Source organism: Alternaria ethzedia (assembly GCF_023757985.1).
Source record: "Alternaria ethzedia strain BMP 0044 chromosome Unknown scaffold_2, whole genome shotgun sequence".
Lineage (NCBI taxonomy): Eukaryota > Fungi > Ascomycota > Dothideomycetes > Pleosporales > Pleosporaceae > Alternaria > Alternaria ethzedia.
The window spans coordinates 427,995-444,087 of NW_026056195.1; the positions used below are offsets into that span (position 1 = coordinate 427,995).

Consider the following 16,093-nt stretch of genomic DNA (forward strand, 5'->3'; position numbering starts at 1 on the left):
GCTCATGGCCCCTCATCTTATACTTGTGTTCATAACTTTTGCATCGTCACTTGACGGGTAGCATGGCGCTCTCAGGCATCGATCGGTGTCTATCGCTCTCGGTGTTTGGGTTGGTGTTCATGTCTGCTTGTTCGGGTGGTGGAAATATCGGAGCTACATCTGTGGATAGTTAATGAATTGCGTCTCCTTTAAAAATCGTCTCATGCATCGTGATGTCCCTCTGTCTTGTGTTGTTGTGATTGCCCCTTCTGAACTTTATCGTCATTCCCTAGTGTTGTCTATCGCCCTAGCTATCCGAGGCTACCCCGCGTTCTCCACGCGCTCCTCCACTTGTGTACCTTATCACCAGCACTTATACCCGGCCCACACGACATGCGAACAACGCACGTATCTTGCGTTCCTCCGCGATGTAGTTCACCACATGAAACATCTGACACCTACTCGCCATGCCTCACTCAGACCACTCTCCATCCCCACCACGCGATCACTTTCCCGATCTTCCAGTCTTCCCCGACAACGTACCCACCGCGCCACTTCTCCGCATTTCGCTTCAAAAGTTACTCGACCGCGACGAAGAAGAACAAAACAGATGTTGGCAAGCATGTCGCGAGCTGGGTTTCTTCTATCTCGACGTACGCAGCTCCAATACCCATTCAAACTATGACAGCACCAATACTACCGATACATCCGCCGTCGACGGCGATGCGCTACTCCAGGATGTGGACAAGCTATTCGAAATAATGCGAGACTTCTACGATCTAGATGTCTCTGAAAAGATCAAATACGATTTCAAAGACCAAGGCAGTTATTTTGGCTACAAAGGGTACGGCGAAGGTTATGTCGATAAGCAAGGAACGAAGGACCGGAATGAATTCTACAATGTACATCAATCTTCCTCCTCTCCTACTCCAATGTTCCAACCTCAACTACTAACTCGATACCTCTAGATCTCCAAAGACGATATCCTCGGCCTCAGTGCCCCCCTTCCCTCCCCAGCGGTGCTAAACCCACACCGCGACATATACAAATCCTACATTACCTCTTCCCACGCGATCTGCATGCTCATCACCTCCCTACTCTCCTCCCGCCTTCCTCTAACACCAGAACCGCGCTCCGCAGGCGGCCTACCCGCTATCCACCGTCTGCACGCCTCATCAGGCGACCAAATCCGCTTCGTCAAAGCACCACCCCAAGAACAATCCCTCAAGGGCGTCGCATTAGGCGAACACACAGATTTCGGCAGCGTCACAGTCCTATTCAACCGCCTAGGTGGCCTGCAAGTCAGACTGCCATCCCACATCTCCCCTCTCGCACCAGCATCCACATCCCCACCACCCACAGCCATCGAGAAGAAACTCTGCGAAGATGGCTGGACGTATGTCCGTCCCTTACCCGGCCACTGCATCGTCAACTTAGGCGACGCACTCGTCAAGTTCTCAAATGGCGCGTTGAGGAGTAATATCCATCGTGTTGTTGCGCCGCCTGGGGAGCAGGGCAGTGTGGAGAGGTTTAGTCTTGTGTATTTTTGTCGGCCCGAGGATGATGTTTTGTTGAAAAGTTTGGTGGAGGGAGGGGATGGTAACAGCGAGGAAGAGGTTACGGCGAAGGAATGGATATTGAGGAGGGCGTTGGGGAGGAGGAAGGCGGATGGGTGGGAGAAGAGTGAAGGGACGGAGGCGGTTAGTATGGGGGTTAGTGGTGGGGGGGATGAGGACGTGAGCGAGGCCCTATGGAGAAGGAAAGCTATAGGCGTAAATAAATAGTTGCCATAGTTGTATAGAGCATGGCCAAGTGCAAAGGTAAGTTTCGTATAATGTTTGTGTACAATATTTTCTTCTTCCAAACTGAAAGTTCTCGAAGCCATGTTGTTTTCTCCGACACTCTGTCATCTCATCTTTTTTCATGGAGGCAGTACATAAGCTCGATAATGTTCCCTCCTCCTTCTTTCTTCCATCTACCCCCACAATACGTGGCTTTCCAAAAAGCTTGGACTCAATATTTAATGTCCTTCTTTTCTCAAAACCGACAAATACATGTTTTATGATCCGTTTTCCGCCTTTGGGTTCCAACACATTAAGGACGCATATTACCAAAAGCACGGGGTTTCGACCTGATGCCCGAGGTGTCTCTACAACCCCGAAATCCACCGCAAAACTTCAAAGACACTTCGACATCAGTCATGTCCCCTGATCTCTCCCGGAATGAAGAAAGTACACGCCTGGGCGTGTCTGCTTCCTCTTTTCTCCGAGTCCAGGCCCTCGATTATGTCTACCTAGGTAGCCTACCTATTATCCAAAAAAAATACGTTCGACTGGATTCATGGCATCCGCCTCTGCTCTGTGAACAACAACAAAAACACCAAAGAGATGTTCCATGCCGGCTTCCGCCAAAGCATCGCAGCTACCTCAAAAATACAAAGACCCGACCGATGTCGTTTCTCCAGCATTTTGCCGCAGACACTTTCCGCTGGTCGTCGCGTATAAAAGCCCCTACTCTCTCGACTTTAGGCCTTCCACGCACTCTTCACCACCGTCTTTCTTGGAACCAAAAATCATAGCGCACAAAGACATGTGTCCGCTTTCTCCAAAGAGAACGTCCTCTGCAATTATGCCCAGGTGGTCTTTACTTCAACACACTCGTCATATTCACCTTTCCTTGGACCAAAATATAGAACATTACGAGACATGTGTGTGCTTCCTCCCAAAAGATCTCAAGAAACGCTACATGTTCCTCTCTTCCGCCATTCCCCAAGTCAGAACCAACCACAAAAATCTGGAAAAGAGCGCGATGGCTCTCCTCTGCCTTCCTAAAAAACATACCTAGCCCACCGTATGTCTCTGTGCCGCTGGACTCCTTCACCACTCTTCCACTGCATTGGATCAGATCGCATTCTCCAAAATGAAAAGTTCAAAGCTACATGGTAGAAGTGCGTTGGAACGCTGCGAAATGAAACTTCAGAAAGAAAGCCGCAATGTCATCATGTCGCTTCCTGTTTCCTCCGTCTCTGCAAAAACTCGCAGAAGAAGGAATCAAAGTCAAGGCTGTCGGTATGATGCTGCGTTCCATATCGCGAACGTTATACCACAAAAGGTCCCAGGAGGTTATCATGGAGAAGAGCGAAGACGCAACTTATAAACAAAACTTTCCAAAACTCACAACAAGTGGCTTGATGTGTGTGCTCCGGCCTTCCTCCCAGGCTTGGTAGCTGGGATCAAAATTATGAAAAAGTCGGCTTATGTCTGTCCAATCCTGCACGTCTACCTCAAAAGGCATCGACATCGAAAATATGACTTCAACCAAAACGCTGAACTCAAAGAAGGATGACAGTGAACAACGATGATATTTTCTCATTCCTTGCAAAGAACTTATTTTCCAAAAGACAAAACTAAAAACGCTCGCACGCTTCACCCATAGGGCGTTCGTTCCATCGTTTACCCATCCGCCTCAAAAGGCTTACATTCAGTCAAGACGATCTCACAAAACTGCGCTTACTGTCCACCCATCTTCTCATGCGTGCTCATCAAGCTACCAATGAAAGTAGTGATAAGCCTGCTCTGCACGGCAACGATATCATCAGGCACAAGCCAAATGGTAGCGCCCATCTTTCGCGCAATACTGATAGCCAGCTTGGCGTTCTGGTAGCATTCGTCGTCGTTGCGGCCCTGGGCGACGAGGTCGTAGTCGACGTAAGCGGGCTTCATGCCGGCGAGGACGTCGAGCAAGAACACAGCGTTGGCGAGGGAAGAGTCCTTGAAGGAGCGGACCTGGGTGCTCTTGCCGCCCTTGCGTGCCATGTCGTTGGCCCACTTGATCATGTCTGCGTCGGAGATTTCGCGCTTGCCGAGCTGTTGGGCGAGGCCGTTGAGGGTCGAGACAATGTCCTTGCGCATCAGCTGCCATACGAGACCGAGGGTGAGTGTGCGCTGGCCGTCGGTGATGTCGGCACCTTGGATACCTGGTAGCGAGAATTGGACCTGCTTGCCGAGCTCGACGGCGTAGTTGGTGTTCTCGAGGGCCTTGAAGCGCATTAGCTCTTGGCCTTCGCGCGGCTTGTTGACGTGTCGCCAGTTTACGCTGCCCGGAATGACCTTGTCGTATGCTTGTAGGATAACTGTGCCGTCCTTGAGATCCTCGTAGAACGATTGTACGACGGGCTTGACGTCGAGAGAGTTGAGCCACAGAGTAAAGACACGGGCCTCGCGCTCTCCTGCCGCATCAAAGTCGTCAATCTCGGCCTTCTCCTCCTCGGTGATGGGGTCGAGGCAGGGATGTGTGTTGAACAGGTTGGCGACGAAGGCCAGGTTGAGCTTCGGGTTTCCAGCTACGAGCGATGTGGGTGTGAGGAACTTGCGGCAGTCGAGGGCGTCGGCGTTCTGCAGGACCATCTCAGCGCGCTGGAGGAGGTCGGTTTGTTGGAGCGGCGCGCGAGAGCAGGTTTCGGGGGCGAGCTGGCTGAGGAGGACGGTGTAGTTCTCGCCATCCTTGACGTCGGTGGAGAAGTTGGAGACACTGAAAAGGTTAGCTATATGATGAGTATGATGGAGCTTGTACATACGTTCTGTGCCACTTGGCGTTCTTCAAGTGGTAGTTGAACCATCTCAGCAAGATCTGCTCCGGGGGCAGACGCAGGAATTGCTCCAGTGTCTCGTCGTCCTCCAGTAGCCTGTACAGCTCAGGATGTAGCTTGATGTCAATCTTGCCGAGCAGACCTCTCCGGATGACCTGCCAGATCAGACCCAGAATCAAGTGCTCGCGTACCTCGATGATGTCTCCACTGCCAATGTTGACGACAGAGCACCCGATACCCTTGGCCGACTCAATGACGATGTTGTTGTTCTCGGTGAAGTGGAAGTTGTTGAGCGACTTGATTTTCTTGCCCGGCTTGTTCAGCACACGTTCATCGATGGTGTCTGGCACGCTGTCGTTGATGAGCTTGGACAGGACCAATCCGTCCTTGCAGGCGTCGAACATCTCGAACGTGTCGGTCGGGAAGGGCAGGCGGTCGCCGATATCTGGGTCGCCGGCGAGGACGGCGTTGATATGGCGCGTGAACTCGGTGCGCTCATCTTCGTTGATGGTGTGGGTGACGTTGGCCGAAGAGCCCTGGACCTGGATCCTGCCGCCGCCGACGCTGCCTTTGGAGGCGTGGCCTGGGTTCGAAGGCGAGTTTACGCTGGAAGCTGTGCCGGCTCGCGGGCGGGTTGGGCCGGTCGACATGCGCTGCTGGGCCGGCGACGAGACGCGCAGTTTGGAGATGAGCTGTGGCGGTTAGCTTGCACGTGGTACGTGGTATGCTGCAATGCGTACATCTACATAGTCGTCGAGCTCTACTCTCCGCGAGCTGTCGAGTTCCACCTCTTTCAGGGCCTGTCGCACCACGTCGTAGGGCTGGTGCTCCGACTGCTGGGCGCCCTTGATGACGGTGCTCTCGTCGAGGTAGCCCTTGTCGTCGACGTCGAGCTTGCGGAAGGCATCCTGCAGGCCAAAGATCTCGCCCTGCTCGAACTGGGGGTATTTCCTGTGCGCAATGGCTGTTAGCTACCGTGGAAGCCAGCGGATGCCGCGAGAAGGGCGGCGCGCCTACGTACTTTTGCAGCTTGATGATGTTCATGTTGGCGGTGCAGGTGGACAGAAGTCTAGCACAGCGGGGAGGATATACTGGGCGGCAACGTGACTGCCTGGCTCCGCCTCGTTCTGGGTGCGCGTTCGTCGACTTTGAGCCTCTGTTTTGCTTACCCGATGACGACGTGGGGCGACTGCCAAGACGGACGCCTCGAGGGGCAGGTCGCAACTTGATCCCGGATTACGTACGCACGTCACCGCGCTCCCTGCATTAGGCTGCTATCCCTTCACCTGTACCCAACGCGACCACATAGCAGGTGGCACACACGACCATCTCGTACCCCTGGACGCGCAATGCCCTTGAATCTTTTCGCCGCTTCATCTCTCTCCAACACCCGCCCGTCGTCAATGCCCAAGGCCTCCATGGGTCCCTAGTGTGTGAAGCGGTGTCCATTGCCACCTCACCCGTCGCTAGAGCCAGCCTTAGTCTCTACTTATGAAAAAGCCGCATACATACAACGCATCACAGCACATCACAGTCAATCGCCGACGCATAACATCAGTGGAAAAAGAGCTTTTGATTCCCTCATTAACATCATAAGGTCCATGTCGCCGGCTCGTCCAACGAAAATAAGACACTAAACCATCCCGTCTCCTAAATCGCTCAAAGTGGCTTGACGGCTGTCCGTATGCTATTCAGCCCGAACGCACCACCTACTAAAAAACAACAGGGCGACATGTCGACTCTAGACATGCCCGCCAAATCAATGTCATCATTGCGTGAACATCCCGTCGTGTGCGCCTGCATTTTCGTCAAACATGACGCGCCGTTGTTTCCCAAGCAGGAAAGAGTACTGGAGTTGTGTCGCTCACGTCGTCGGTCCCACTGCCACATGTGTCCGGTATTAACGGTGGGTGTGTTGGCGTATGTCGAGCGAGAGGATTACTGAGGTGGCAGCACGACCGACTCCGAAAAGCTTCCAGACTCTTTCCAGCTCCAGAAAAGTAAAAGACGTGGTTGTAGAATGTACAAGACTTGCACGTGCTCGTGCCGCATGCAGAAGTCGTATATCATGAGACTGAAAGCCCAGGATATGGTGTGGTGGAACACGAGTTCCGAGAAGCAAATGGTCGTTAAAGTCGTGAATGCCGAAACGTGTTGAAATGTAGACAAGAGACATAACCAAAGGAAATATAAACACTAGGAAATACGAGAGAGCGACAAGATGGGCGTCTGGGTCGCCCCGAGTCGTTGCGTTCCGGTCCGTGAGTCTGCTGGTGAATGTCGAGGTACCATGTTGTGTTGCTGCTGAAAAGACCGCTCGCTCAATGCCGCGAAATCGCTGTAGATAGAGGCCAAACCGCCTTCTAATGTGAGAACAGGCAGCTGACCACCCGAATGCTTGCGCGAATGAGTCCGATTACCGCCTGGTACGCTGAGCCTGGGCCGTCATGGTATGCGCGCGCTGGATGCCAGGGTTGGGGTCGGCGTAGTTTCCACCAACGGCACCGCCCTCCATGGTCTTGCGTCTCTTGAGGCCGCCCATATCGTCGCCCTGGACGCTATCAGGGCGGTATGGGTCCTGCTCCTCGTCGTCGCGACCGCGCTTACCAGAGTTGTTCACTCCGTTGGAGGGAGGGTATCCCTGGCTGGAGTACTGCGAGACAGCGCCGGGTCCCTGGTAGGCGTCGTGAGCTGCGTTACCGTTAGGGGGACCTCGGGGATCGCTCATAACACTGTAAAGGTTGCTGGAAGGGGGTCCCTGACGTTGCGGCGTCGAGTAGCCCGGGTTCCATTGAGGCTGGCCGGTAGCTGCCGATCGAGGCGTGGCTCGTCCAGACCCGTTTTGGTGGGGCGATCCCGTCATCTCAGGAGACAGGTGGGCGTGGTCGGGGTGCATGGCGCCAGGTGCACCGTTGGAGGCGTATCCGTACGGGCCTCTGTTTCCGTTGTAAGGAGCGCTGGCGTGGGTGTACTCATTTTCATGATCGCCCTCGCTTCCAGCTTGGGGAGGAGCCACCTGCTCGCTACCCTGCGGCATCATGCCATCGGCTGGCTTGACGTCGCCTTCATCCGGCACATCGCTGATGCGCGATGGTGGTGCCATCTCCGTCTTTGGGTAAGAGCCGTCTTGACGGTATCCCATCATGGGCTGGCCCTGTGCGTATTGGCCTGGCTGAGATGGTGGTCCTGAGTACAAGGGCCTGGAGCCGTCAAAGCTCTGACCAGAAGCGTACGACATACCCTGCTGCACAGCGCCAGGTGGAGTGCTGGCGGGCGTGGTTGGTACAGAGCGCGTGTTGCTCAGTCCAGTGTCGATGGACAGCGGTTGACCTCCTTGGGAGTTTTGGACGTTGGCGCCGTTCCACTCGTATGAGCTACCTTGGTTGCCCATACCCATGATGCTTGAGGCGCTTGTGGGAGGAGTAGGGAAAGTGTGAGCCCGGTCGATGCCGGGGCGACCTGACGAAGGGTGCGGCTGGATAGCATGCGGTGGCTGAGACATGGCAGCACCAATCGGGTTGCTCATCGAGTGGTGATGATGGAGCGACGGAGGTTGCGACGCTGCCGGTCCGGACAGGTATCGCTGATGTGTCTGCGTATGGTCAGGTCTCCGGTTCCCAACAGCAGCCATGGCAGCGCTTCCTACACTTGCCCTCGTCTGGTTCGAGGGATGATAAAGCAGTGCTCCAATGTCGTGAACAAACAGAGGATACAGTTGCTCGGTGATCTTCTCCTTGTTGGCAAACTCGAGAGCTCGCTCGAAAGGAATCCTGTCTGAAGTTAGTGTCTGAAAGTCGCATGCGAAGTGGTGACACTTACCAAACACCCTTGAGATGCATTGGGCCGATTTTAACAACATGGCGCGTCTTCTCGCTTTTCAGTATGCCGTCACGACGACCCCGGGTCATTCCCGCGACATTGAGAAGCTTGGTGCCGTTGATCATGTGATTGTCTATAATGAGTCAGCTTAGTATTCCGTCGTGTGATTGAAGACTAAACATACCTTCACGGCGAGCAACACAAACGCCCTTGGCTTCAACCTGGAAACAAAGACTGCCTTCATCTTCCCACAGTGTTGCGGTCACACGGGGCTTCATTCCTGGGGGAGCGACCTGGCCAGTGTGGTCGAAGGTCTGAGATTGATAGCTCTGCGAACCTGGTAGTGATGATGCGGGGGCTCCGGACGACATAGCTAGAAGAGTCAGTCTTATCTCTGAGGACATGGCATCAAGCTTACCTGGAAGTTGGAGCGTCGAAGGCACCATAGCCGGATTCATTGAACCAGAAGAAGCAGGCATCTGCGAAGGGACACCAGTGGGGTAGCCATATGGATATCCGGGTGGACCTTGGCTGTACTGGTGTTGAGGCTGCATCATCGAGGACTGTTGCGGGGGGTACGAGTAATGCGACAAGCCCGAAGGGGGAGCTGACGCCGGAGCGTGGGTAGCGGTAGCCATGTGGGGTTGATGCACGTCAGCATACGATTGCATCTGGTTCATGCTGTTGTAGCCGCCCGTAGCAAAGCCGTATCCGTCTTGGGTGCCGAATGGTGACTGCGCGTTCACGTGGGAGTCGCGACGGATAGACTGTGGGGTGTGTTCGGGGGAGGGCGTCTTGAACCCAGTGGCCTGACCGTTGATCGATGCGGCGTAAGATGTATGGGAACCTGCGCTTCCACCGACCACTGAACCAGAGCTAATGGAGTCGCCTCGAGGGGAAGAGGAGTTTGACGAGGCGCTAGGATGCGATTGTATCTGGGGTAGGGCTGGCAGACGCTCGTTGGATACTGCAGGCTTGGGCTGGTAGTGGGATTGGTACCAGGTATCGACGGGGCCGCGGGCGTGGACCGACGAGATCGACGGGAGCTCCAGCTTTACGGTATTGACGTGTTTTCGCGTAGAAGTCTCTGTGTCGCTCTTCGAGAAGCTTTTCGCGAGGATGCTCGAGTCAGTCCTCACGATAGCCGAGCGTATTGTTGTGGCGGAGCAATCAGTCGACGCTCGCGAAACTAGATTGCAGTATCTGCGCACGTATCCGACAGACGATAGCTCGCTGTTGTTATAGCTTGCCGCAAAAGGTTGACAGGACGAATGATCTTCACCGCAAGTTAGTTGTTTGCTTCCTCAAAACGAAATCGGTCGACTGCAGCGGCAGCCAACGAGACGCGGCCAGACACGTGTGCAAACAAATCCAACTGGAGAGGCAGGTTTGAGAGTACAATGGGGAGAGTCGAGTGAAGGGTGGTGGACCGGATTGATTGGGGTGGGAGTGCAGTGGTGGTAATCGTGGATGGAGGAACTGACCAGGATGACTTGTCGATAGATAGACGCGACGCAAAGCTCAAGGCGCGAGTGAAGCTGCAGGCTAAATTCGAACGCTGCAAACAATGCTAAAGTGTCAAAAAGCTAATCGTTACGTCGTTGCAGTCGTGAAGCAGGAAGAGCTGGTAGTCGACAACGCTTTTGACGCTCAGGTGCAAAACACGCAAAGGGAGGAATTGACGAATGCCGGTCTGGAAGAATAGCTGAAGATGGCTGAACGGGCTCGAAACATGTGCTGCAGGGTGGACGTGGGCGTGGGCAGTGTTGTTGTCGTGAAGGGTCGTAATGTCGTCGCGCTTCGTTAATGCGGGCCGAGCTGTATCGATACTGATAACCGCTGCACCTGCAAGAAAACACTACGCGCAGCACGCGTCAGTACTCGCACGTGGGACACAAAAGAGGAAGAAGTGAGTGCAAGACAATCAACAAGCGGCCGTATATGGGATGTAAACAGGGAAAGCCAACAGAGAGGCTTCTTCGCAGACTGCGGTGGGGAGGCGGAGGGTTTAGAGGCGGAGGTGGTTGGGATGGGACCTCTTGCTAGTGCTGGACCAACCAGACAACGCGCGACAGATAGGCGAAGGAAACGCAGGCGGCGTGTCCGGCGGGCAGCATTCGAGCGTGGCAGAACAGAAGAGAGTGGGTAGACCCTTTGACTTACCAAATTCTTCAACGAACGAACGCGAAGAGTGCGGACAACAACGACGCTGGACGGTTGCTTGCGTGTGGAGAAGGAAGTCGTTCTTGACGGCGATGCTGCAGGATTCTCTGCAGCGCTCGACAGCAGGCAGGCCGCAGCTAAGAGGGCTGACCGAGACAGGCGAGCAACGCACGCCCCGCCAGGTAGTCTGTTCGAGGTGGCCGCTTCTTTTGCAGGCGGCGTGTCCAATGCTTCTACACTGTCAGTGCGCGATGGGCGTCGCTGGCAAGTTGTTCCGTAGAGAAACGCTGTAGCTGCGTGAACGGGCCGGCGCGAGTTTGCAGGAGCGGCTCAATGAGACAGGCGATGCAGTCGAGATGAAGCCGCAGCAGCGCGTGAAGCCAGAGACGGTGCGCCCAAGGTGCAGGCTCTTTACTGTACCTAGGCACGGGTGGTGGAGATCTTCTGGGGACTCAGCGCTGCACACACACGAGCCGCCGCGAGCACACAATCTAAATTCACATCGGGCTTGGTGAGAGTCGCAGAGGACACGATGGCATGGGGGTGGCCCGGCTTGCGCACCCAGCCTGGACCCGCGAGCAACAATCCCGTGAAAGGCAGGCCGTTTCGCTCTCGACGCACAGACTCCACCTTGGAGCATGCTGACTGGGCTGATCCGCCGACGGTGCGGTTGACAAGGGCGCTGGATGGAGAACGAGATGACAGGGACAGGGCTGCGAGGCTATACCGCGACGACCACTATGCACGCAAGCGAGCATAGCACTCTCGTGCCAGCCACCACCCTGGCCCAAAGAAACACGACAGCAGACGCATCCTCTCGCACGCCTGCTGCCATGAGCACGTCTCAGGGACCGTCAGACGGCTGCTATTCCTGTTCGTGCCTCCAGACTCCTGCCAGCTTCCTAAACACTGGCGATGACATGGCGGGCAAGGATAGTGGGCTCCATGTTTAGCGGGCGCCTACTTTTTTTCACCAGTGTGCCGCTTCCTGAGGCATCGGATGGGCTCCCGATGGGGATAACACGGCTGAATACATGGGGCCATTGAGAGTAGCCGGAGATATTTGACGCGCAGTGCGAATACACCTAGTCAGTCGTCGAGTGATAGGGAGCAGTCGCGCAAGGGCTGCAGCCTTTGACTAAGCTGCGCCGGACCGCGTTGATGCGGAGCATAGCCCAGAAACGCATCCCAACAAGCGATCGGAAAGCCCCAGGTCAAACGTCTGGGTCCATATCACGCACAGTCGGCTGGAGCTGCTGAGTGGCCCGGCTGGCGCGATGATTTGCACTGCTGCGAGTCAGAGCGGGACGCTTGGTAGTGCTCACTGAGACGAAAAAGCAGAGAGAGACACTGCAGCACTGCCGGCCAGCCACGCTCGCTCTGAAACGGGCTCAACTGCCGCGGCACGCCCATGGGCTGACCACCATCGTCATCCTTTCCTCTTTCACAGCGGCAATGGATGCTTTGGGCAGGACGTAGATGAGATCCAGCTCCCCGAATGTCTCTCGACACCCTGATGCCGTGCGAATTCCCTGCTCAGGCTAAATGGGCGCCCCATCCAACTGTGGCAGGGATGAGGCCCGAGAGCGAGCGGGATAGACGGACGGTAGGCCGTGCAAGCCAGCTGGCTGTTTGGTATGGTATTGGTCAGACCCGATTTGATTGGCTGTGTAGTCGACGGTATGGACTGAGACCAGCGTCTATCATTGCCATGGGCTTATCCACTCGACGGCCTAGACACGCAAGACATGAAGCGAGCATGTGAAGCAGGTGCGACGTGGAGACTCGACTGTGTGCGACAGCCATGTCATGTCCGCAGCGTCGACCATAGATGCTGGAAGCCCTCCACACTGCCATCGATGGACAAACGTGCCGACCGTGACACAGGCTTGGGCTTGACGTTGGATGTGGACGCCGCAGAGTTTGATAGGATGCCCACTAGTTGCGGTGAGTAGATGCGCTGGCGACGCTAGCCCCAAGCAGCCCTGCCAAGCCGAGGTCACGCTTTCTTACTGCGCCCTCAACAGCCACCCGCACTACCGCGCTATGAGTGCAACTCAATATTCATCACCGTGTCTCGCTGTCGGAATCTCTTGACCCAGTACCCTGGCAGTGACCTAGTGCAGTATCACAAGGGCATTCCTTTCGGCCAGCTGAAACAGCAATACGGCCGGACGCCTCCCTCGCCGCAATCCTCAAAGCGAGAAACGCCCTGCCATGTCACTGCGTCACGGGATTCGCAGCACAGCGCACGGGAGAATCCGCCTCCATCCCTGCCACAACCATGCGAACGGTGACAGCCTCGACTCTGGGACTCAAGCAGGCCAGCCACTTGACAGTTGGCACCTGTCCTGCCCATGTTATCGCCTCAGGCGCCAAACCAACTGTTCGCATCCATCTGATCCCCCCTGCTAGCCGCGGAGCGTACATTGATGCTCTGACGGCCAATCCTCCCATGTTATCTTGCAACATGTGGTCTCAAGTCTGGTCGGGAACAACATTCCCGCACACCTGTACCACTACTGACGGCATCAGATGAGGGCCGTCGGAGCATATCGCATCGTCAGTTGATCCTCGCCAAGATTGGAATGGCCATGCCAGGAACTCTATTACAGTGCGGTAGTACAGTTGCTAGTATGTGAATCACACCAGAGGCGAAAGGTAGGACCAGAAGCTCAAGCGACCCGTACCGTATTACCGTGTGTAACTCTACGTTCAAGGAGCTGTGCGCACCGTCTCCTCACCAAGGCGCAGTCACACCCTCGTCGCGTGGACTACCGTGGCTAGCAGATATGCACAGGTGTAAATAAACGTGCAGTGCAGCCGGCGCGATGTGGGAGCGGATCGTGGAGAAAGGCCCGCGCCTGTCTCTACCTCTTACTTGCTGACCACCACCACAGCGGCAGTCGGGACTGGCAACATCAGTGTGTCAGAGCAAATACCGTCCTTGACCGATCCGGTCGAGCGCCCAGAGGTTTCAACCTCTCAGCACAAGACCAGCGTTCTATTCTCGATCCTTTGACAGGGTTCATCAAAAGGGCGACTCTTGTTGCATCAGCCTTAGCTCCCTCGAGCATCGTGTTCTCGTGTAGTGGCCACGCAGTGGGGTCTGTGTACATTCCTGTCCAACTGGCAATAAAGCGCAATCTGTACTCGGACCACAGCTGTCTGTATCCCCGGACGAGGGCGTCGCCCTGAGCCTGCTTAGTACAACTACCAAGCTTATCATTTGCTTCACTGAGAATACCGCTCTAGAGAAAAGAAATCATTCTCCACGTCCAAGTCAAAGACCGTCTCGAACACATGTACAAACGTTCCTGCAGCGTGAGGCAATCCCGCGATGCGGCCGCGCTTGGGACAATCTAGCCTTCGATTGGATAACGCCGCGTATGCAGCAAGCCGCACTTGCATATGCATGTGATATAGGGTATCCCTGCATGGTCTGAGCCAAGCTCGTGCCCCTCAGTCGTCCACGATCACGGCTCGATCGAACTGCTGGAATAAGGCCTTCACGTGCGGTTCCACTGACAATTTCATGTCTTCGCTTGATAGCACACGAGCGCGAAGCGACCGTCGTGGGTTCAGAGCGAGATATTGAATTCTCCCGCGACGGTCATTCTGGAGCCCTTGCTTCCATATTGATCAGCACCACATCCTCGTTCAAGCGTTCAGATAGGCGTTCGGCTACCAATCACCACCGGCCACGTCAGGAGACAGCAGAGCCGTTATCGGGGTATCGACGGAGCAAGTAAGCCACGACCGCTCCTTGCAGCTCGTGGGGTGCGACCTCTGATTTTGATTGGCGGGTCGACACGCTCACCGGTCTTGCTTCATGGGTTTTCGCCCCACCCCTTGTCACGCTCTGTGGACGACTCGCTTGTTCCGACGTTCTCTAGCGTCTTTTCGATTGCACTCCAGATGCTCTTCGATGCTCAACAAAGTTCAACAATGAACAATCGAAGTGAGGGGTTCATTGTTCGGTTGAGATGACTACCCGTTTTGCCGGCAACAAACATCCTCTAGAAGCGAAACCTTCACCGCTCTTCTATTCTTGTACCTCGGATCTTCAATGGAAGGTTGAAGCAATCTAAAAGCTTGCTGGCGAGCTAGGGTGAAGTAGACGGCCGTGCTCCCCCCGCTGCGCCGCACGCTCAGTGTATGTATGTACTTCTAAAGTGCCGGCAGCGACGCAGACGGTTTGGAAGTCGTCACTTGAGTCAGAAAGTCGCCGGTGGGCACACATGTCGACTTCCGCCTCCATGCAGCATCTCAACGGCAGCCAAAGCAGGCTGCCATCTCGCAGCAGAGTCGCTTGTGGCTAGGGCGGTGCATGATCCGCACGACATACCTACATGCGTCAATTGTATGTCTTGCCACAATTCAGGGTACACTGCAGTATGCCCCACGCTATGAAGCGGATTACATACGATGATCAAGAACCTTGGAATGACTCGAATTGAGGAACATACGTTCTAAGAAGGGTCTCAGCGCAACTATGCATAGGCGGCGATGGAGTTCCATGGGTGCATTCAGCCTACCGCGACGTCCTTGCTGTACTGACCGTCGGACCCAGCTGTATGGACACATAGCGACCCGGTATACTACTGCAGAACGCGGCTGTACCGGTATCGACGCTCCATACATCGACTCATCTTTATCCAAAGACGTACTTTCGCCGGGCAACAGGCGAACAGATAACGCGTGCAAGCGCTATTGCGCTATCTACTGGAAACACGCCACCTTCGATATCGTCTCGATACTACACCGGCTCGCTAGGGAAAGCAAAGTGCGTTACCCGCGTCCTTGGTAGTGGGCGGCTGGATAAATCACCACAGTCGCTTAAAGGCATGGTCAATATACCTCAGTGCGTCGGTAATATGACGGCATTCCAGAGCTCCCATCCGAGGGTCTCTACACAGGACCGAGAGCATCGCGCGATATCCTACCACCTACGCCTTCCCTTCTAGCCTTCGAGTTGTCTAGCGTGTTTCGATAGGTAATCAAAATCAGGACTACCGGGTCGTGTTGTCGTATCCGAGCAAAGCAAAAACACTTCGAGCCGAGCTGGTTTTGGCCGAACCTCTAATCCGTGGCTATGCGAACGGACTACTCACCGAATGTAACGGGCTATGACGCCTAGGCCCGGGCTATTCACGCCAAAGCGTTGCTAAAAGCTAGATACGCGTCAACGGTGGTCCACACACAGGATGCTCGAGCTCTTCCATCGCTATCCGAATACACCGAGGAGAACGTGCTCAGCCAGCCATCCCGGGATACGCCGGGGTGGCTGGGAAACATGGGCTGATCTGGTAGGAAAATCTCTGCATGCATCGCGGGCCGAGAGAACTCGCGCATTGATCGTGTTGCAGTCCAGCGTCGTAGTTCATTTAGTCATGTTGAAGTTGCTTGAGTTGTGCTGCGCCTGCCTTGTGGCTGGGTTCGCATTATGCGAACCACGGTACCAGGTGTCATAGCGTGGTGCTACCTTTCAGCACGCATGTATACTTACGTCTACACACCCTGCAACCACCAATACTAGGTCTT

General features: G+C 55.0%; 3 protein-coding genes across 3 annotated transcripts; 1 reads left to right on the forward strand and 2 right to left on the reverse strand.

Annotated features, from left to right (window-relative positions):
- Window positions 1–446: 446 nt before the first annotated feature.
- On the forward strand, window positions 447–1,763 carry J4E87_000944 (uncharacterized protein; the record flags this gene model as incomplete). The annotated part of the gene is made up of 2 exons (XM_049372594.1): window positions 447–881; window positions 948–1,763. The coding sequence occupies 2 exons, from the start codon at window positions 447–449 to the stop codon at window positions 1,761–1,763; spliced, it is 1,251 nt and encodes a 416-aa protein (XP_049237252.1).
- A 1,725-nt stretch (window positions 1,764–3,488) lies between these two features.
- On the reverse strand, window positions 3,489–5,611 carry SAC6 (Fimbrin, actin-bundling protein; the record flags this gene model as incomplete). The annotated part of the gene is made up of 4 exons (XM_049372595.1): window positions 3,489–4,509; window positions 4,556–5,259; window positions 5,308–5,518; window positions 5,589–5,611. The coding sequence occupies 4 exons, from the start codon at window positions 5,609–5,611 to the stop codon at window positions 3,489–3,491; spliced, it is 1,959 nt and encodes a 652-aa protein (XP_049237253.1).
- A 1,372-nt stretch (window positions 5,612–6,983) lies between these two features.
- J4E87_000946 (uncharacterized protein) lies at window positions 6,984–9,057 on the reverse strand (the record flags this gene model as incomplete). Its single annotated transcript, XM_049372596.1, has 5 exons — window positions 6,984–8,337; window positions 8,387–8,519; window positions 8,571–8,759; window positions 8,805–8,917; window positions 9,050–9,057. 5 exons carry the CDS (start codon window positions 9,055–9,057, stop codon window positions 6,984–6,986), a joined length of 1,797 nt encoding a protein of 598 aa, XP_049237254.1.
- Window positions 9,058–16,093: the final 7,036 nt, after the last annotated feature.